Raw genomic sequence first — 22605 nt, 5'->3', positions numbered from 1 at the left:
TTATACTTATGAATTTAAGCTTTTCCTTTGGTTGTCTTGTTTATCGTTTTAATTATGAGTTGAAAAAAATATTTTGTGCAAGTAGCACATTTGCAACTGTCACGTTACATAATTGAGATTTTGGAAGAAATTGCTATACTATTTAATCCTCGCTAAGGGTATGGTAAAGCTATGAATTTGTTGCGTGCAAATGTGTTCCAGCCTTCATGGCTGTCAAAAGACAAATTAAAAAAAGAAATATTTTTCTATTGCCATTGTAAAGAAACAAGCATATCTATCTATCGACTATTCTGATGGTGGAGGATCATCATCCTTTATGGACGTACCTTGTTCATAAGGACCATTGAGACAATGGAATGACGATCCTCTCGACCCTCTCCGTGTTTTCGACCAATGCTGTGCGGATTTTTTTTAAGATTAAGTCGTTCATTCATATCAGTTAGAAGATTTCTATGCGTCTACATTGCGCCTCCAATAGTCTCCATAGACCTTTTGTTCCACATACGATTCAGTTTTGAAATGAATTTACTGCAGAGCTACGGTGTCTTATAGCCTTCAAAGCCTCCAACGGTATGCAATTGCTCTCCTAGGCTCATGTTTTTTAAGATGAGATACGATATTGAAACGATCGTGTCTCTAACTAACTAGTCTGTGCAGATGATTACGTGTCGTATGGAAGTACGTAAGGTAAAACGAAACATCCACATCTATCTCACGTCTCACAGTAGTCTATGAAAACATCCAACATCTGTGTCGTAGTACATAAACGAGAATAAAACTGTTTATTATTTGTAGAACTTCATAAACGTAATCAAAATGTTAGATTTATTCAGTATTTTCAGTAAAGGGGGCATTGTACTATGGTGTTTCCAAAGTACTAGTGAAATATTTTCGCCATCTGTGAACGCTTTAATACGTAGTGTAATATTGCAAGTGAGTACTGATAAGTTGGGTCTTGTTTTAATCTAATTTGTATTCGTCAAAAGCAACGTGGAAAATTAGCATAATGAAATCTACAAATTTGTGTAATTTTTTCATGATTTCATTGCACTAGAATGTTTTATGCTCCGTTTTCATCACACTCAAAGGAAATTATTTATATCTTAGTCTTCTCGTTAAGGAAAATCATGAAAATGACACATTAGCAACAAGTCTTCGTTAATTACATATCTACAATGAATACCTAGAATTGTTACATATTTTATACCCAATAGGATATTTTACAAATGTTTTTTTTCCCACAGGAACGCTCTGGCAATAACACATTCAATCATAATGCCTTAACACTCCAATACAAACTAGATAATGAGTTTGAACTGGTTTTTGTAGTTGCATACCAACGCATACTCCAGTTATCATATGTGGATAAGTTCCTCAATGATGTCCATTTGGAGTTTAGGGACAAGTACAAGAATGAGCTTCAGACAGGTCCCTGTATCGTTGATTTTAATTTTAAAACTACCTTTGATAAAGTGCTGAAGGAATGTGAAATATGGGGTAAGTATTTCAAAGATGATCATAATTTGCAAATAATCACAAGAACAGTATTTTTACAGTCAAAATGTTTTTAAATTATGTATTTTGCTGAAGCAAAAAAGTCTGTTGAAGATGTTTTGGCTCAATACACAGCTGGTCAAATGTTATTCAGAACTTTAATAGATAAAAACTTATCTTTCAATTGTCTAGAATGTTTCATACTCTTTATTTATTCAATTCAATGATGCTTATCATTACAGTACTATAATTATGTTCTAGCAAAGTCACAAGCTAAAATTCCAAAACAGATGAGGACTTTTGAGGATTCACAAAAATCCAAAAAGACTGTTGCATCAATGATCGAACGTAAAGGAGATGAGAAAGGGAAGAAAACTGGTAATTACTGGACTTTTTCTTTTTAAAGATATTGTACAGAAGTTCTTATAATTAATTTAAATCTTTTGGTATGTGAATGAGAGCTTAATTTAAAGTATTTAAGATTAAGTGATATTGGATAAGCTGGAAAGCTTTAGTTGTTTTGAAAAACACTTTTACATTCAGGCTCAGCATTGTTGAGACCTTTCTCCTGTGAAAACCTTCAATAGAATGAATTAGATTAAATATATCTCAGATAAATAATCATTTTCTGAGTACAGTAATAATGTACTTGAGATGCGTCAAATTCCGGTCACCGTCTTCGTCAAACCCGTCGCTTGCGACGAAGGGCTCGACGAGTAAAGGTTCGTGTTAGCATCGTCGTCAGGTTTGAGTCCTGTGAGCTCACCTACTAGTTAAGATTCCGCTGGAATAGCCTCTCTAGGCAACCAGCTTAGGTAGGAAAAAAAAAGCGTCAAATTGCTTGAGACATGTCCATAATTTTGACCACAGTCTAACAAATATTAAATTTATTAATCATAAAAAAAATATAGAGATTACATATTATTATGTGAGTATAGATTTAGTGATTTGTCAATACTTTTTTATAATTTTGAATAATATGGAAATATTATTTAAAAAATATTAGACATATCTATCTTATCATAGTTACCGAATGGCCTGTGTAATACTTCACCAAATTTTGTATAGTAGAAGTTTCTAGAAAAATTATGATATTTCAGTCAAAATAGTTGAAAGTAAAAATCTTACAAATGGTAAAGCAGAGGAAGTTACAAATAATACATATGATGATGATGTCATCGCTGCAAACAGAGCCAAGCTAGCACAGAAGCTGGCATCGAAAACAAAGAAGGAACCCAAGTGAGTATATTGGACTTTACAGTGTCTGAACTCCTATTTGCATTTTTTTTATTGCTTAGATGGTTGGACGAGCTCACAGCCCACCTGATGTTAAGTGGTTACTAAAGCCCATAGACATCCACAACGTAAATGCGCCACCCACCTTGAGATATAAGTTCTAAGGTCTCAAGTATAGTTACAACGGCTACCCCACCCTTCAAATCGAAACGGATTACTGCTTCACGGCAGAAATAGGCAGGGTGGTGGTACCCACCCGCGCGGACTCACAAGAGGTCCTACCACCAGTAATTACGCAAATTATAATTTTGCGGGTTTCATTTTTATTACACGATGTAATTCCTTCACCGTGGAAATCAATCGTGAAAATTTTTTGAGTACGTATTTCATTAGAAAAGTTGGTACCCGCCAGAGATTCGAACACCGGTGCATCGCTCAACACGAATGTACCGGACGTCTTAACCGTTAGGCCACGACGACTTCAGTATGCATACTCTAAAGCAGTGATGGGCAAAGTACGGAACTATTTAATCCGGCCCGCCGAGAGTCCATCTATCCTAAATATTCTAGTCAGCATTTTGGCGCGTAAAATAAAATCTGACGTTTATAATTGAAAATATTCGAATATTTAATGAAAGCTCCAATTCGTCAGGGGTGTTTTGAGCATCATAATTAACTTGCCATCATTATAATGATCTCAGCAGTCTGTCACAGGTATTAGTTTATTTATTGGAAAAAAACCATTCTTTTCACCAATCTATCACTCACGTCTCACACACCTAACAGTGTTATAGTAAAAGGTATTTTGTAAAAAGCTTTAATACAGAATGCATTTTTTCTATAATTGTGGCCCTCCTCTAGAATGTCTTAAACTTTGTGGCCTGCCATTAAAAATATTTGCCCACCACTGCTCTAAAGTAATAATAATTGTTTGAAGGAAATCTCCAAAGAGTCCCCAGAAGGCAGACCGCGTGAAGCAGCCCCGCGTGTGGGAGCTCGGCGGCGACACGCGCGACGTCGCTGTGCTGGACTACAGTACTGACCAACCAGGGGATGCTGCTACCTTACTGCCGGACACGCAGGTCATTGAACTTTTTAACTTTTAGCTTTTGTTTTGTGTAACGTTTTTGTAGTTTTCCCGGTCACCTCTGTACCACCCTTCAAATTGTAATGCAAGTCTGCTTCACACTAGGAATAGCAAGTCCAGTGGTACTTAGATATGCGGGCTCAACCATAATTACACAAAAAAAATATATAGCTTATATGGGTGTGCGAGCTCACAGCCCACCTGGTGTTAAGTGGTTACTGGAGCCCATAGACATCAACAACGTAAATGCGCCACCCACCTTGAGATATAAGTTCTAAGGTCTCAAGTATAGTTACAACAAATTATAAACTTGACTGGTTTCATATTTATTATAATGCAGGATATCCTTGTTTGTGGGAAATGAAATCTAGAATATTTGTAACACTACAAGATAATTACGTTAGGCCACAAACCTTCCATATATCTAGTAATGTACACCACACCACACACTTCAATTTATGAATACACCTTGAATTACGGGGAATTAAAAAACTACAATGTGCATCTTATCCATAGTTGATTGGTCAAATGACTGGTGCCATTCGTGACTTGGAAGTAGAATCCGAGGAGAGCAGCAGCGAGGAAGAGGAGGTAACTTCTCAGCCGACTTCCAAGAAAACTGGAGGAATGTTCAGTTTATTAAAAGGTAACAAGCTTACAAAAGATAACAATTTTTAACCAGACAAGGCCCATGGAGGTTATATTTTTGAGTTTATTTATGTGTATTTCTTATACTGAGAGAGGCCTATGTCTAGCAGTGGACGATTATGGGCTGATGATGTGTATTTCTTTGGTTGTACATCTACAGCTTATCCTTTTGATGGATCTTAACATATGAGGTGTCATTAGATTCATCTCAATTTTGGATGTGACATAGGATTGACAAGAGTTTATAAATTTAAATATCTCGGCCATGTGTTGACCCCTGATCTCAAAGATGATGAAGATATTGAACGAGAGCGGAGAGCGTTGTCGGTTAGAGCAAACATGATAGTTCGCAGGTTTGCACGGTGTTTATTTATTTATTTATTTATTTATTTATTTATTTATTTATTAAGTTGCACCAACAAAGTGATCATCAATACAAAACATTGACAAATTGACAAAAGTTCATGGCTGATGTCACCTCAATTATAGGTGCAATCGACAGTGCATTAACATCAAAAATAAAAAAAATATACAGCTAAGATTTGAATACATTTCATTCATTGCTTATGATTAATTTAATTGGGAGATGATCCGCGACAGATTTTTCCTGTAAGTAGTGAGACAATCAGAAAAAACATCTATTTCACTTAAAATAAGTTCAGCGCAATCGGACGACTCCGAAGGAACATTGACGGAGACCGCGCTACCGTGGACATTATTGTAGTCCCAAAGGATTCTGTTTAAGGGAGAGTAAGCACCTAAATTCGAACGAGCGGGCTTTCTTATAAACGGTTTATATTTCTTCGTTCTTGGTAGGTACTTAGGAGCTGATATTTTTATCTGGGTTAATAGATTAGGCGTGTCGGTTATTCCATGAATTAATTTGTACAGAAATATACCCCCCATTAGTTTTCTCCGGTTTAGAAGAGAGTCTAAATTAAAGTGGCAAAGTCTATCTTCATAGCTGGGTAACTTCCTACCCAGATTGTAGTTGTAAGACAAGTACCATAGAAACCGTTTCTGGACACTTTCCAATCGTTTCTTGTATATTTCATAGTAAGGATTCCACACAATGCAGCAATATTCCAAGGTACTGCGTACGAGAGCATTATAAATTGTGATCTTAGTGTGTGGTTTTTTGAAATCTTTGCAATTGCGAAATATAAATCCCAATGTTTTAAAGCTCTTTCTGGTAATATTCTGAATATGTGTGCTGAATTGCAGCTTACTATCAATGGTCACACCCAGATCCCTAATAGAGTCTACCTCAGATAGTGGTGCACCATTAATATGATACGTTCGGGAAAATGAGCGTCTTTTTCTAGTAAAACGAATTACATAGCATTTACTGATATTCAGACTCATGCCATTCGCACTGCACCAGCAAAACAAACTGTCCAAATCCCTCTGCAATAATTCAGAGTCAAGAGATGAGTTTACTTTCCTGAAGAATTTTAAGTCGTCGGCGAACATATAGAACTTTGTGCTACGAAAACACGAGCCAATGTCGTTGATGAATGCATTAAAAAGTAGAGGACCCAAATGAGAGCCTTGGGGAACCCCAGACAAAACTGGGAAGGACATCGACGAGTGACCCCCCGCAACAACCGTGGACGATCTGTTCGTTAAATATGATTGAAGCCAATGCAAAAGTGTACCAGCAATCCCGTACGATGACAGCTTCGACAGCAGTAAATTGTGGTTAACTCTGTCGAAGGCCTTACTAAAGTCTGTGTATATAGTGTCTAATGAATCTCCATGGTCAACACCTTGAGTCAAGTCCTCGACAAAAGACAACAAGTTCGTAGTTGTGGATCTTGCCTTAATGAACCCATGCTGCTCCGTAGCAAAAATCTGTCTATAATGCCAAGACAAAACGGGATACAACACCATTTCGAAAACTTTAGCAAAAACCGTTAGAATGGAGATAGGCCTATAGTTCTTCACCATGCCGGTGTCACCACTCTTAAATAGCGGCAAAATCAGTGATTGTTTCCAAGCCAAAGGGAATACACCAGAGCTCAGAGATTTATTAAAAATAATTGAAAGTGGTGAGCTTAATGCGTAAGCACACCTGGAAACAAATATAGACGGTAAACCATCTGAGCCCGCTCCCTTGTTTACATCAAGTCTTTTTAAAACCCTGTAAATCTGAGACTTGGTGACAGAAATGCATGTCAAGAAATTCATATTTGAAGACTCAACAGACTCATTAAAGCTGTGTATGCTGGTCGTATTATAGACTGAGGAGAAATGGGCAGCAAAAAGATTACAGATACTAGATCCATTCGTTGCTGTAGTGTCGTCAAGAGACATTTCGCCGGGCAGTGTAATTTTTCCACTTCTTTTATGCTTTACAAAGGACCAAATTAACTTAGGGTTAGATGCTAAAGACGACTCCAGATTCTCCAAGTATCTGGTATAATTTAGATGTAATAACTTAGAACAGCGTTTCCTGAGCAACACAAAGGTTAATTCGTCGCGGGGATTACCGAATTTGCGAAATCTCAACCTGTACTTAAATTTTTCTTTAAGCGTTCTAATTAGTATGCTTGAAAACCAGATGGGGCTATGATTGTTGCGTGGTACAAATTTAGGAACGTGCCGCTTTACTAACACTCTTAGGTAGGAATAAAATACTGCGACCATATCATCAACCGTAGCACAGGCCGTCAATTCATCCTCCCATGGGATAGCACTTAAGTCGCTAACAATTTTGTTATAGTCTGCTTTGTAAAAGTGTAATTTAGAAGAGCATATTGGCAGTAAGGACTCAGAGCACTCAAGAGTAACACAGAACTGTAGTGGAGGATGAAGAGGATCAATAACCGAGAGTGGATCTGGGCACGCTTCAAGCTCTGAAATAGTTATGGTACTTAGTATAAGATCCAATATTTTACCTCGAGAATTCAAGCAGGAATTGTACTGACCCAAGTTGTTGAGTGACATGAAATCAATGAGCTCATTGTACAGTAAAATAATACAGTGTTCACTTAAAGTCAAGGTCACCCTCTTTAGGGCCTACTGTACTAACTTTTACACGTGCAGCTTGTGGGCTGGATATACTCAAAGATCGTACAATGCTCTCCGTGTTCAATACAATAACGCGTTTAGGGTGCTGGTGGTGCTGCCCCGCTTTTGTAGCGCATCAGGGATGTTTGCAGACGCGCACATAGATTGTTTTTACGCTACCATGCGTAAGAGGTGTGCATCTCTGGTAAACAGAGTGAGGGCCAGCTCCAACAGTATCCTGAGCATGATCGCAAGCAGGCTGGACTGTATATACATGGGTCGCTGTGGTGCCATCTCCCATGGGATGTTACCACAGTAATTCATTGTGATGTAAATATAACTACTAACATAGGTCTACTTATGTCATGTCATGTGTCATGGATACTTGAAATAAAAACATTATTATTATTATTATTATAGGATAATAATATTATGGTTTCTATAGAAAAAAATAGAAGAACAATAATGATATGCTGGTTTTTTTAATTTATTTATTTTGTTGTTGTTAAACATAGATAGCGTGAATTTAAATATATGATTATTATTGTTGTGAATTCAGCTAAAATGAGGTCGCAGCTATAAAAATAGGCAACTGGGGTAACACTCTCGGGACTTGTACCGTCTGAGTAATAATTGCGCCAGTTACTATTATCTTATAAAATCTCAGCTATAATAGCGACAATAAAAAAAAATACATGTGTGCAATTCACACGTGAAATCTTCAAAAATTAAAATACAATTATCCTAAATGCCAAGTATATGTAAAATTTTGTCATTACTAAATAATTGTAAATCATCTTTTATAGTACGAGGTAGCGCCCTCCTTGAATTGATATTTTAATTTCACGTATAATCCTAAATTAAAATTCACTACAAGAGGTTACATACACACGTTAGTATTAAAAAATCTCATAGGTGGCGCTGTATTAAAAAAAACACTACACTGAGAACATCTAATGTGTTCTATCTCATTCTCTCGCCGGCTGAATCCTATACATTTATGTTTGTGTCTCTATGGACTTATTTTTTCGTTTCATCGAGTTTGAAATCACAACGATTCTAAAGAAGCTTCACTTCAAAAATAAGAATAAAATATATAAGCCATTAATATAATCAATAAGCCATTAATAAGTCATTTTTCTAAAACGTCAGGTCTAGTCGGTGCAAAAGCATTGTCCGAGGAAACGATGCGACCGGTGTTGGACAAGCTTCGTGATCACCTCATTGGGAAGAACGTCGCCGCTGACATCGCCAATAAGCTCTGTGATAGTGTTGCCATCAAACTAGAGGGGAAGGTCAGTTTCGTGTTATTTTTAATTGCATTCTTTTTTATGTATGGCAATGGGCTTCTTGTGACCCCATTGTTGCCAGTGTCGAATTTATAAAAAAAAACAATTATCAAATACATATTCTGTTATATGAAAAATGAAATATTGTGAAATAACATGAAGTTGAATAATTTGAAAAAAATTGACTGACATTAAATGTAACGCGATGAGATGGGATGAAATAAACTCTCAGTAAAATGCTGGTTATTGACTGAGACTTTTTCAGTGGAGTTTTTGTAAGAACCGAGGAATAGAGAGGAGCCATGTCCGGTGGTTTTGTTTCATTTTCTCACATTTCTGAAATTTCGAGCTGCTAAACAGTTAAAAAACTACTGTTATTACATGTTTAAATTTAAAGAAACGCTAAATTACTTAAACCAAACATTAAGACAATTTCGTTCCTGGCGTTATGGTCTTTGTAGGCACAGAAGCATATGGCCACCTAAAAGCCTCCAATTAATGAGACCATTAATTATAATTAGTGTCATAGGTGAACTTTTAAGTTAATTATTCTCAGTAAAACGATACTAGGAATATTGAATATGAAATAACTATTTGCCAAAAATTTCAAATGTGTTGTAACGTTTTTAATACTGTGATTATTTTGTGGCCTTTTGAACAGAGATGTTCAAACTTTGTCCAGACATTTCCTCTTTAAAATAATTTATCTGTTTTATTTGTTTCAAGTAGTTCATAAAGTGAATCTGCTTGGGTAATTAATACATGCCTGTATTTTTTTTCAGGTGCTAGGTACCTTCGATAGTGTTGCCAAGACGGTGAAGGCTACCCTCACCGAGTCCCTCGTGCGGATACTGTCGCCGAAGCGTCGCGTGGACATCCTGCGGGACTGTCTGCACGCCAAGCAGGAGGGCAGGCCCTACGTCATGGCGTTCTGCGGGGTGAGACCTGTGTGGCCTGATATTAGTGGACCATCATTGTTGACATTCCAAGATTTAGACTTATTTTATATAGTACAATTTTTTTTTGTTGATAACATTGAAGCATCTCATAAGTTATAAAAAAAAGGTCGACAAAGAAGAAAAGTAAAAGTTATTGAACTGTTTTTTTTGTGCTCATATATGTATATGTATATATTAATTTTTAACTTTAAAAAAAAAACTTTCTTTAAAAGCTAATTTAACATACGGTAGGTCATACATAGACATATTTCATTGAGGCTGACTCTGTCTTTTCATTATTTTTTTTATTAATAATATTAATCCTCTGATTCTTAATTCAAAGCAATTAGTGTAGGGTGTTTTGTTAGAATTCGTTCAGTAAATAAACAAAACAGTCTGGATTAGTTTTTAGTTAAAGAAATAATGAAGTTACACGTATCTAATCGTTTGCAGGTGAACGGCGTCGGTAAATCGACGAACCTGGCGAAGATCTGCTTCTGGTTGATCGAGAACGATCTGTCGGTGCTGATCGCGGCGTGCGACACGTTCCGCGCCGGCGCCGTCGAGCAGCTGCGCACGCACACGCGGCACCTCAACGCGCTGCACCCGCCCGCGCGCCACCACGCACGGCACATGGTCACGCTCTACGAGAAGGGATACGGTGAGTGCCGCCACGCACGGGCAGGTACCACCGCCCCGCCTATTTCTGGTGTGAAACAGTTATGCGTTTCGGTTTGAAGGGTGGGGCTGCCGTTGTAACTATACTGATACCTTAAAACTGATATCTCAAGATGAGTGCGGCCTTTACGTTGTAGATGTCTATGGGCTCCAGTAACTACTAGTACTACTTAGCGCCAGGTGGGCTGTGATCTTGTCCACACATCTAAGCAATAAAAAAAAACATTTTGATGAGTCCTAAAGGAGTTTCCGGTAGTCGCCGAACACCCTCCATAGCCTTCATCACGTGAACGTCATCGGTTATCTTCAGATACAAGATCTAATCCTTAACTCTTTAATACAATGTTTGTTCAACGTGTAAAAGCCGAATTCATAATTATTTCGCCATGTGCCCTCCTACCCCTTCAACTCCCTTCTACTAATACAAATAAAAAAAGAATTATTATGACAAGTGGAATCATTTAATAATTTTTCAGTGTTAATCTTAGTATTTTATTGTGAAAAAAAAAAAAAAAATTATTTTAATATTACCAAAACCTAACATTAAATATTTTATACATTTATAAATTGGAAATTTTATACATGTGGATTAATATTTATAATCTGGCTCAAGTACAAGAACTCCATACATATATCTTTTTTTATCTGGTAACATTATTCGTAATGATGGCTCTACTTATGACACATAAAACTTTTATTTCTCATTTATTAAGTAATACAATGTTGTTCTACAGGCAAAGACGCGGCCGGCATAGCGATGGAAGCGATACGATACGCGTCTGATACTAAAACCGACGTCGTGCTGATCGACACTGCGGGCCGCATGCAGGACAACGAGCCTCTGATGCGGGCCCTCGCCAAGCTCATCGCGGTCAACGAACCCGACACGGTGCTCTTCGTGGGCGAGGCTCTCGTCGGGAACGAGGCCGTCGACCAGCTGGTCAAGTTCAACCAGGCCCTCGCCGACTACAGCTCGTCCAGCAGTCCGCACGTCATCGACGGAATAGTGCTCACCAAGTTCGATACTATCGACGATAAAGTCGGCGCCGCAATATCGATGACGTACATCACCGGGCAACCGATAGTGTTCGTCGGAACGGGACAAACGTACACCGATTTGAAAGCGCTGAACGCCAACGCTGTAGTTCACGCCTTGATGAAGTGAACTTATAGTGCTGTGCGCTGTTATTATCGATAATTAATAGTCGATTTTTTTTGTCACAAAATCGTTGTATTCGAATCTAAAACATTTTTAATGTAAGCACGCTTCGAATTGGTATTAACACAAAATCATAACTTGTCTTTATCATTTAGAATAGGTTATTTGAAAAAACAAAAGGTAGTTTAATGTTTAATAAAATTATGTTGTTCATGAATATACAAGTACAAAAAAGGATTAACCATAATAAATCAATTGAAATAGATAGGATATTTTGGAAATATGAACGTCAAAGGAAAGACATTAATCGATTTAATAAACAGCTTCTAAATATTTAGCTAGTAAGAAGTGAGTTGGATTTAGTTTGCTAGTAAAGTAGGCATTTTTATTTGTATCTCGAATTCGAATAAGCAGCGCACTACACTAATAAGACCAACAACTATAACGCAATTACTTTTAAAATGTTATCTTTCAAAGGCAATTACACTATAACTTCGATAAAATAAACATAAGGTCTTGTTTTTTTTTTTTTCAATACGGCAATGGTGTATTTTATTTTTTTCTTCAAATAAATATTTTTCATAGTATATTTTTTATTTAATTTTCATTTTGTTTACACGTTAGATTTTTATTATTGTTTTGTTTTACTTTATTACAATATAAAACCATTTATTGATATTCAATTTACTGATACTGGGTAGTTGTTTTTCAGTTTTTTAAGCGATTTCGGAACAAAGGCATGTAATGCTTTTCTGCAGTCACATTTAAAGGATAAAAACAAGCATTTTTTTTTATTTGTATTTTAACCAAACTAGTTTTTAAATCTACATGTAATTTATATAAACATCGAATATTGACGTAAATATTAATCTAATAATAATTATAATAATGACATCTAAACACAATTATGAGTATTTTGTGTGTTTTCATCACCACTCAGGTTTCTTGTTATCTTCTCAATTTTTTCTTCTTCTTAGTCGTTACATTCTTGACAGAGTTCTCGTGGTGGTCCTGTAGCACTGGATAGGGTAGATTACTTTCCCAACCAAACGCAATTTAAAATTTACATGATTTCTCCTTACATAGGTACCTACTAATTTTAAATCTAAATTTAAATCTTTCCATTGTTTATTCGGGAGCGGTCTGTACTAGTGTTTTATTACGGCCTCTGCCTTTTTCATCGGAGATCCGAAAAAATATGCTTGTCTTATGAGCGAATTATAAATGAGCGCCAAAATTACGAAAGCACCGCATCCCCTGAATCAGTATTTGATATTATAAATCATCTAGAACCGCTTAATAAAATATACATAGTGAAAATAAGATAGTAGATTATAATGTTAGTTAATGACAATGTATTTAAAAACATTCAAGTGCCTTAAGGATTCTGAGAGGAGTTCTTGATTTCGAAATAAACACCAAAACTTTGCTCATGAAAACTATTAAACTCAGCACAGCGTGAAGATGCCTCGCACCTTCGACAGGTTCAGAAATGGGTCACATATAGTATGAATATATTAAGAAATTATGAATATGTATGCCGTTATTCCAAAAGGTATATTATTTATAATTGAAATGTTTGTGGGGAAGGCAATTAATTTTCGGAGAAAGTTATGCTAATAATATCTTTCTTTGTCAACGGATGGCAAACCAGCGGAAGATTTAAATTTATTTAGTATTGCTTCGTTTAAATAGCCAGCCCTTAAACTGACAACTTTGTGGTCACTTGCTAACAACACTGCGCAAGCAAATTGGCTTAGTTTTTAGAAGAGACAAAACAACTGAATCTATACTAATATATAAATCTACAGTGGTTTTTACGGATGTTCCGTTATAACTACTGAACCATGCATCCGATTGACTTGAAACTTGATATACATGTACTTAATGGATAGGCTAATATTTATATGAGTGCCCCTCTCTACATCAGTTGTGGGGGGTTTAAAGATGAGAATGTTTGTGGGGGTGAGAAATAATAAAGTTAATTTTAAATGCCCAGCGAAGCGGTCGGTTACAGCTAGTATCTTCTAAGTTTCTTATCAGATTTGTGTGATGCTCAAATCTGGTAGGTATATGGTAAGTTATATTACCTATTGATGGATAATATCTTTATAAGACATTAAGTTTTTGACGAGAATAGTTAAGCGATGATAATATTTACTTAAAATTAAGATGACGATGAGAACTAAAGTGACTTAATTCAGTCTTAAGTGGTTACGAATAAATTCATGAAATGTATTCAAAAAGCGTTTTATACAAGTCGACTTTATTTCAAAACCAAATCGATGTATTGTACATTACTAATGTATTAATGTAAAGTGTGCAGAACCAGAATATAAATTACCATTTGAAAATGCATTAAAGATGAAATATACCATAAAATGGGCAGGATAGTATGAGGAATGCCAGGTGTACCGCGATAAACGAATTAATAAAACTGTCAAAATTATTGACAATCTTGTGAGAGAATTTCTTAAAATTCATGAAAAAAGAAAAGATTGTTTAATTAAATTATTAGTTTAATGCTGGCTAATCTTCGGGTGATGTGCATTTTTTAATTGAATCTTCGCGTCCGTAGACGGAGTATGTTGAGAAATAAGAAAAATATTGGTCGTTATTGCTTAATAATTTAATACCTCTACATAGTTTAAGTTTTGATTTGGTAAAATTTTATTAACACGGTCATTAAATGAGTTTTGAAAATTTCTGTTTTTATTTTGAATATTATTATATGAATATTATACTCTGATATACACCGGGTATCCTACAAAGGGTATGTCAAGTCAAAAACTATAGATAGTATTCGATTAGAATAAACGATTTGATGAAAAAAAAGTTCTCAAGTGAACAGTTTCGGACTAAAGAGTTTTTCTACATAGGTAATGAACAAACAACTCTTCTGCCAAACCTTGAATTACGTTTTATCAAGGTGCCGTCATATGATTCGTAATAAAAAATAAGGTTGGCCACATACCAAAAGATGTGAATTTATGTTTTTTTATTTATTTGATGGGTAGTCGTATTCACGATCTACTCGGCGTTAGGTGGGTGCCCACCCTTCGTATCGACACACATTACTGCTTCACGGCAGTAATAAGCAGGCTAGTGGTATTTACCCGTGCGGGCTTATAAGACGCCCTAGCATCAGTCAGTACCATCAGGAAGTAAACGTAATAACACTAGTCTTACGAATTGAGTGCGATCAATGAAAATGTCTTCTTCCGCCAAATAGGCACTGTCGGTCCACGATCCAGTTAAGAATGTGCGATTCTAGAGGCACAACACAGTGGCTACCAAACATATATGTATGCTATGTATTATAGCCGGAAACACTAGTCGTACTATAGTTCCTTAGGAACGTGGATTTCCATGATGATCTGGAACTTTACTCAGTCAGTCTACAGTCGGCATTATTGCGCCACTTTGAGAAGGCGGCACGACATGAGAACCCTCTTGTCGTGGCCGCTGGAAACTACATACCCGATCCGGTAGACCGAATGGTAAACAGTCGACGACGCCCAAAACACGTCATTACGGATCCTCCCGATCCATTAACGGTGCTTTTAGGTACCACAAGCACCGGTCACCGTCCTCGTGGAACCCGTCGCTTGCGACGAAGGGCTCGACGAGCGAATTAACCCATAGACACAGCCCACTGAGTTTCTCGCCGGATCTTTTCAGTGGGTTGCGTTTCCGATCCGGTGGTAGATTCTGCGAAGCACTGCTCTTGCTAGGGTCAGTGTTAGCAGCACTCCAGTTTGAGCCCCGTGAGCTCATCTACATGTTAAGGTGAAGCTGAAATAGCCTCTCAAGGCTATCAGCATAGTTAGAAAAAAAAACTAGCATCGAGTGACGCGATCATGACGGGGCTCAAAACTGTAAACGGAAGTGTTCACGAACGATTTTCATGATGAACATCATAGGTATCTAATATATAATCGTAAAACGTAATCCGTAATATTTATGAATATTCGTCATTTTTTGTGGTAGGCTGTTGTCTTCCATGTACCTACACCATAAATACTTATTTTGGCCGCGAACCAAATGAATTCCAAATTTCGCAGAGAACCGTAGCATTTGCGCGGCAATTTCAAAAATTAATACCTACCCGTTTTGCTCTTTAGTGTTAATTTACTTAACTTTGATTAAATTTCTAAGTAAACGAATGTATGGATGTATGAATTTCAAACGTTTCAGTGCAGCAAACGGTCGAGGAAACGTATTTATGACCTTCCACAAATGAACTGCGTCCTAATTAATGCCGTAATTTAGATATATTTTTAATGAAATTGTCCACTATTCTCATAATCGTGTCGACGCGTGTTAGGAGAACAAAATAATTACAACATGGACGAGCCGTTTCAGTGTGTGAAATCATTTTTGCTTAATTTCAAATTGAATAACTGCTGTTATTTTGCCTCGGTCAAGATTGGTTTGTTGCTGACCGCATATTTCAATGTCATTTACGACGTAAGTACTCACTGTCTTCTCATTTTTTTAAATAAAAACACGTACAATCTTTAATTGTCGTAGCGTAACGAATAACACAATAGAAAGAGAAGATTATGATAACCAAAAATATATATCGAAGGAAGAAAGCGGAATTGTCGTAATTTGAAAAACCTAAATTTAAAAACTATTTCAAAAATTCATAACGCATATTATATTAATTTTATAGAGATAGAAAATTGATAATTGGTATGTATTTATAATAATATGGTATAATGGTATAATTTAGCCCAAAATGCGTGTTACGACATTTTCACTATTTCCCATCGATATCGAAAAATAGGAAAACCTAATCTGCGAGACTCGTCAGATGAATGGAGATATAGAACATTTTCTATGCCCATTTGCATGTTACTACCGGATTGCCATACTACATTATTTTTTATTGCTTAGATGGGTGGACGAGCTCACAGCCCACCTAGTTGTTAAGTGGTTACTAGAGCCAGCGACATCGACAACGTAAATGCGCCACCCACCTTGAGATATAAGTTCTAAGGTCTTAATATAGTTCCAACGTGCCCCACCCTTCAAACCGAAACGTATTGCTGCTTAACGATAGAAATAGGCAGGATGGTGGTACCTACTCGTGCGGACTCACAAGAGGTCCTACCATCAGTAATTACGCAAATTATAATTTTGCGGGTTTGATTTTTATTGCACAATGTTATTCCTACACCGTGGAAGTCAATCGTGAACATTTGTCAAGTACGTATTTCATTAGAAAAATTGGTACCCGCCTGCGGGATTCGAACACCGTTGCATCGCTCGATACGAATGCACCGGACGTCTTATCCTTTAGGCCACGACGACTTCAAGTTCGGTTTCGTATAATCCTGACCCGAGCTAATTTATTATACATTCCAATTTGATGTTTCTGATTATTTTTTCATATCGAGGGGTGAAAGGCTATTTGGTTTAAGCGACATATCGCTTAATACGCAACATTTTTCTTTGTAATTAAAGGTGCGTTTTATTTGGTACTAGCTGACCCGGCAGACTTCGTATTGCCTCAGTCGATAAATACAAGATCTAAACTTTTGTATAACATAAACTTAAAACAAACAAAAGGAATCCCTCCCACGGGGGACACATCAAAGGGAAAACAAAATTGTTATTTTTATTTAATTTCGAGTATTTTCATATTTACCTACCTTTTAAACCTTCCCTGGACTTCCACAATTAATTCAAGAACAAAATTAGCCAAATCAGTCTAGCCGTTTTCGAGTATTAAACTAACACACTGTAAAAGTAATAAATGTTATTTGCAATAGATTTTTTATTATTTTTAATTGTAACAGGATTTATGGCCAGACTAAGTATAGATTAGCATCAACAATTCGAGGTTTTTAATTGAACTTTAATTAAGTTTACTCCATTCAAATAGTTGAAGTTGTTTTTTTGTTATGAATTTTTTTCCAAACTTTAAGCTTTAAGCGGCTCTCCTGTAAAGTTGCAAAAAGTCGCCTAAACCAAAATGCCTTCACCCTTTGATATGTTAATGAGATTCAAACCATATGTTTTATGTGACGACAACGATGATCTCCACTTGATTATAGACCAGATGACCACTTAGCAGACATCTGCTTGGCGGACTACGCGTTCCTCTGCATCCTCCTCCTTCAGTCGATCGCTCATTGCTGAGCATCGAGATGCGCCCGCTTGTGACTTTTTTTGTAATTTGTAGCCACTTATGTCGGTTTTGGCACAGTGAAGTGCGTGGCTCAATCTCATGTCCAGATACTCAGACACTTGGTCACTCCATCTTTTTCGGCTCCGACCTCTGGATCGTCTTCCATCCACTTTACCCGTCACTATGAGTCTCTCCAGGTTGTCAGAGGGTTTTCTTGCTATATGACCAAAGAATTGGAGCACTCTATATAGACTTTTTTTTTATTGCTTAGATGGTGGACGAGCTCACAGCCCACCTGATGTTAAGTGGTTACTGGAGCCCATAGACATCTGCAACGTAAATGCGCCACCCACCTTGAGATATAAGTTCTAAAGTCTCAGTATAGTTACAACAGCTGCCCCACCCTTCAAGCCGAAACGCATTACTGCTTCACGGCAGAAATAGGCGGGGTGGTGGTACCTACCCGTGCGGACTCACAAGAGGTCCTACCACCAGTCAAGAGGTCCAACCACCAGACATTTGGTGGATAGCCTCTCGTCAACTTTTAGTCGTTCCTCTGCTTAGTTCTGCCAATAAAACCATTGTTCCAGATATCATCTATAATAGGAATCAGCGACGAAAGTTATTCTCCCATCATAAAGCTAGTTGAGGACAGTCTCCTTGAGGACAACGCAACAAAACCAGTTCCTATTTTGTGCTACTCGACAGAGCTGGCTTTCAATGTTATATTACTATGTGCAGTGTACAGAGTAAGTATAGCATCGATACTATACTTTTTTATGCCTACCCACTGCTAGTCACTTCTTTTTTTTTTCCTACCTAAGCTGATAGCCTTGAGAGGTTATTTCAGCGTAACCTTAACTAGTAGGTGAGCTCACGGGGCTTAAACCGGATGCTAGCACTGACCCTAGCAAGAGCAGTGTTTCGCAGTATCTACCACCGGATCGGAAACGCGACCCTCTGAGAAGATCCGGCGAGAAACTCAGTGGGCTGTGTCTATGGGTTAATTCGCTCGTCGAGCCCTTCGTCGCAAGTGACGAGTTCGACGAGGACGGTGACCGGTGCTTGTGGTACCTAAAAGCTCCGTTAATGGATCGGGAGGATCCGTAATGACGTGTTTTGGGCGACGTCGACTGTTTACCATTCGGTCTACAGGATCTGATCGATGCTTGGAAGATTCTAAATAACGGATAAAATTCAATGACAATTTTTTTTATTATTATTTAAATGGGTGGACGAGCTCACAGCATACCTGGTGCTAAGTGGTTACTGGAGTCCATAGACATCTGTAACGTAAATGCTCCACCCACCTTGAGATATAAGTTCGAAGGTATCAGTATAGTTACAACGGCTGCCCCACCCTTCAAACCGAAACGCATTACTGCTTCATGGCAGAAATAGGAAAGGTGGTGGTACTTACCGGTGCAGACTCACAAAAGGTCCTTCCACTAGTAGGGGTAGTCTTACTAGTGAAAAGGCATACTGTGAGCTGACATATACGTACATACATACGTATGTCCCTCGTACTTATCGGGCTTGAGGTATCATTTAATAAAACTGAGATTCCGATCTAACGTCTCGAGGTGGTTATAGGCTCTGTTAGGCACCTAAATAACGACCTAATAAAATTAAGTTTGCTATTTCATGCGTTTTAACTTCCAGAAAGATCTTTGCTTGATGACGACATTCGTTTACTTCGGTATCACATCACTCACGACCTCGATACTCATATACTCCGTTGTGATTGTCGCTACCGGTGCCTTCATGAAAATCGCTATTGTTCTTAGCATATGTAAGTGAGATTCTGTTGATATTCTATATGTAAACCCTTCCATTTATTTATCATATCAGTTAAACGGCATGAATGGACTAATATCCATAGCATTCAAACATAACTAACTAAGCAGAGTTGATTTTTATACTACATATTAAGTTTGTTATACGTTTACGTTATGTAAATAATTAATCTCTCCAAAAAGTAACTAATACAAAAAAATCATCTAAAATCCCTGCACAACTATTTAAATTATGTGCGGCTTTTGTAAGCAAAGCTACTTTGTCTCATTTTATTCTTTATAATACATTATTTCAATGATAAAGGCAGTCTGTATTTTATAGACATCCTCAAAGATAAATTGAGACACAGACGCAATGAGAAATAACTTGATATGATTTATTTTGTTTGAAAATGCAAAAAAAAAAACATTAAGATTTTTAAACATTAACTATAGAACATTAAATGTTTTCCAGTATTCCAACTATACGTCATACTACTGGTTCGAAGTATGATCGTCGAAATTAAACAAGCAAGGAAGAACGAACTGTTGCCAACAGTAGTGATGAGCTCTCTCCTACGCAATAAACATGCTCTAATAGTACATGATGCCGAAACCCAGGTAGACCACATAGAGCCAAATCCCTCGGATACTCTAGGATATAACCCACTGGATAATTATAGCGACTCACAACTGAAAAACGTCGTAGAAAAACCTAAAAAAGAAAATATCGTTGATGACATAGAGTTGAGAACTACTACAGATAGAGCATCAGATATGAACGAAAAAATCAAGTCGAGTACTCTTGTAGAAAAACCTATTGGAGAAAATCAAAATATCGCCGAAGCAAAAACAGAAACGAAGGAAGATAAAACATTGGTCCTTCAAAAAGAAGCTAAATTAGAGATCGTCGTTGAAGAACCAAAAGCAAACATCGTCAAGACTGATTCAGGGACGAATGAAGAAAAAATATTAATTGATGATAATGAATGTAATGTTGAAACAATTGTTGAGAAGCCCAAGAAGAGAAGATGGTTTATCGGTAAAGCGAAGCCGCTAGGCCGCTAGCCGTCGCCTTTAAAAAAAAATAACGAGAAACAATCCAATCTTGAAACAGTCGAAGAAATGCCGAAGATGTAGAAATCTTGATTCAACGTTGTGGGAATACGTGTGAAAAAAATGTTGAAATATATCGTCATTTGAATAAAAAATAGTCCTTTTTATTGTCTGTTACGCAACCAACGCAATAATTGGACAAACAATTATTGACCTTCCCTAAATTAAACTGCTTCCTAATTAATTGTATGTGAACATCATTTTATGAAATTTCAGTGCAATTTTCGCGTATAGCTCGGTTAGATAACACGCATAGTTTTGAAATATAAACACATTTATTAGATAAATAATGGATTTGCTAATTGATTATTTAAAAAGTTTTAAATTAAATAGGTGTTGTTGTCTATTTTCGGTTCGGACCGGCTTGCTGTTGATCGGCTATTTTAATATCATTTATGATGTAAGTGTATTTTATGAAATCTAATGAAGTTATTTTCTTCATCTATAAATTGAAAAAGAAGTATCTCTTAATATTATTTTAAATAATTTATTAGAAATATATTACATCGATAGGTAATATTTTTTAAAGAATGTGATGATGGGCATTGTTTTAAATTAATAAGTAGCAAGTTTAATTTTTTTTTTTTAATTTAGTTCTGTGTAACACAATTTTTTTTTCAAAATATTCGCTGTTGTTTCATTTTAATCTAAATGTTATCGTTTTTTATACTGATTACATCATTGACACAAATTAAGTAGAGCAGTTGCCTCAAAAATTTAGCGTACCTAATATATAATAATAATTAATATTTATTATTATATTAAATAATTTATATCTTCTTTACGAACTAAGAACAATATATCTGAAAACACGTTCGGATTGTTATATACCGCATAATAATAATAATATATAATATAATTAATATATAATAATAATTAATATTTATTATAATAAATAATTTCTATCTTCTCTACGAACCAAGAACGATATATGTGAAAACACGTTCGGATTGTTATATACCGCATTGACAAACAAGACAAGGTATAGGTACCTAAGTATTAAATGCGTTCTTAAGTCGTGACTACCTTCATGTTTTGAGTTGAAATTATCTGTTTCAATCAAGTTAGTGGCGTTAGTATAGGTACTATAGAAAATACCCTGATGACTATTTGGACCGACTATTATTAGTGTTGAATCCTTTTATAATAAAAAATATAATATACATTGTTTTTTTCTATAGAGTATGGCAATAGCAGCTATTTCCGAATTCTTGTATTCACCCGTCGTTCAGAAAGTCTTAGATGCGATTACTGAGGAGCAAATGCCATTTCAAAACTCTATTCCAATATTCTGCTATATCACAGAGTTTGGATTCAATGTGGTTTTGCTATGCGCCGTGTACAGGGTAAGTGTAGATCGCGGACATAATACTGTAAAATTTAATTTGCACTTATTATTTGCACTGTTGTTCGTAAGTTAAACAAAAATCGGCTGCAGTTAAAGGTTCAATGTTTTCAAGCCTCAAGTTATTCGTCTGCATGTGTAGATACCGGAAATAGATTTGTAAATGTTTATTTTGGCAAGATGAAGATGAAGCCAAGCATCCAAATCGTTAATTAAACGGTCTACATATTTCTGTGTAAATTGATTACGTATTACGAGTAGATATGCACAATTGTTGTCGTCGGTTGTTGATTGACAAATAACCCACTTCATTTTAGCTGTTGGAAAAGCGAGCTTGTGGCTATCACGAGAAATAGTCACGAAAGACGAGCAATCTGAAAAGCATAGAGAGGTCGTTACCAATCATAAAGTATTCTAAAATAACTTTCTTTTGAAGAAGCACTTCTCTCTGCGTTAACACCGCAGAGTTTAAGTAAATGTTTGAAAGCATTGCATATTGCATTAGTTTGAAAGCATTGCATTACAATACACGATTTTTGGAAAACGGACATCAAAGTAAACAATTTCTAGAAATTTTTAGCAGTCAACTAATTGGTTGATTGCTTTTGCAGCGTGATTTATATTTGCTGAAAATTTATTTGTACGGCTGTTTCACAATTCTGGTGACGTCAATTCTATTCTACTCTGTG

The 22605-nt window shown here is 36.4% G+C and overlaps 2 protein-coding genes across 2 annotated transcripts; both read left to right on the top strand.

Moving 5' to 3' along the window:
• Nucleotides 1-249: 249 nt before the first annotated feature.
• On the top strand, nucleotides 250-12128 carry SrpRalpha (signal recognition particle receptor alpha). Its single transcript, XM_028176174.2, has 10 exons — nucleotides 250-933; nucleotides 1245-1497; nucleotides 1756-1872; nucleotides 2595-2733; nucleotides 3668-3812; nucleotides 4334-4463; nucleotides 8630-8772; nucleotides 9549-9704; nucleotides 10158-10365; nucleotides 11117-12128. Exons 1-10 carry the CDS (start codon nucleotides 817-819, stop codon nucleotides 11545-11547), a joined length of 1839 nt encoding a protein of 612 aa, XP_028031975.2. The 5' UTR covers nucleotides 250-816; the 3' UTR covers nucleotides 11548-12128.
• Nucleotides 12129-15821: 3693 nt separating this feature from the next.
• On the top strand, nucleotides 15822-21892 carry LOC114244437 (uncharacterized). Its single transcript, XM_028176248.2, has 5 exons — nucleotides 15822-16011; nucleotides 18271-18429; nucleotides 19343-19472; nucleotides 19931-20971; nucleotides 21753-21892. Exons 1-4 carry the CDS (start codon nucleotides 15889-15891, stop codon nucleotides 20521-20523), a joined length of 1005 nt encoding a protein of 334 aa, XP_028032049.2. The 5' UTR covers nucleotides 15822-15888; the 3' UTR covers nucleotides 20524-20971; nucleotides 21753-21892.
• The last annotated feature ends 713 nt before the right edge of the window (nucleotides 21893-22605 follow it).

This window comes from Bombyx mandarina, chromosome 18 (genome assembly GCF_030267445.1).
Source record: "Bombyx mandarina strain Sakado chromosome 18, ASM3026744v2".
Taxonomy (NCBI): domain Eukaryota; kingdom Metazoa; phylum Arthropoda; class Insecta; order Lepidoptera; family Bombycidae; genus Bombyx; species Bombyx mandarina.
The sequence above is the reverse complement of the archived record's forward strand: the minus strand, read 5'-3'. Positions and strand labels throughout refer to the sequence as shown.

What these genes read in the sequence shown, in the direction of transcription:
- SrpRalpha (XM_028176174.2), top strand. Translation starts at nt 817, where the DNA reads ATGTTAGATTTATTCAGTATTTTCAGTAAAGGGGGCATTGTACTATGG. An exon ending in GAAGGAATGTGAAATATGGG is followed by an intron (nt 1,498 to 1,755) that starts GTAAGTATTTCA and finishes ATTATGTTCTAG; the next exon opens with CAAAGTCACAAGCTAAAATT. An exon ending in CCTTACTGCCGGACACGCAG is followed by an intron (nt 3,813 to 4,333) that starts GTCATTGAACTT and finishes TCTTATCCATAG; the next exon opens with TTGATTGGTCAAATGACTGG.
- LOC114244437 (XM_028176248.2), top strand. Translation starts at nt 15,889, where the DNA reads ATGGACGAGCCGTTTCAGTGTGTGAAATCATTTTTGCTTAATTTCAAA. An exon ending in TACTATGTGCAGTGTACAGA is followed by an intron (nt 18,430 to 19,342) that starts GTAAGTATAGCA and finishes TTTAACTTCCAG; the next exon opens with AAAGATCTTTGCTTGATGAC. An exon ending in CGCTATTGTTCTTAGCATAT is followed by an intron (nt 19,473 to 19,930) that starts GTAAGTGAGATT and finishes AATGTTTTCCAG; the next exon opens with TATTCCAACTATACGTCATA.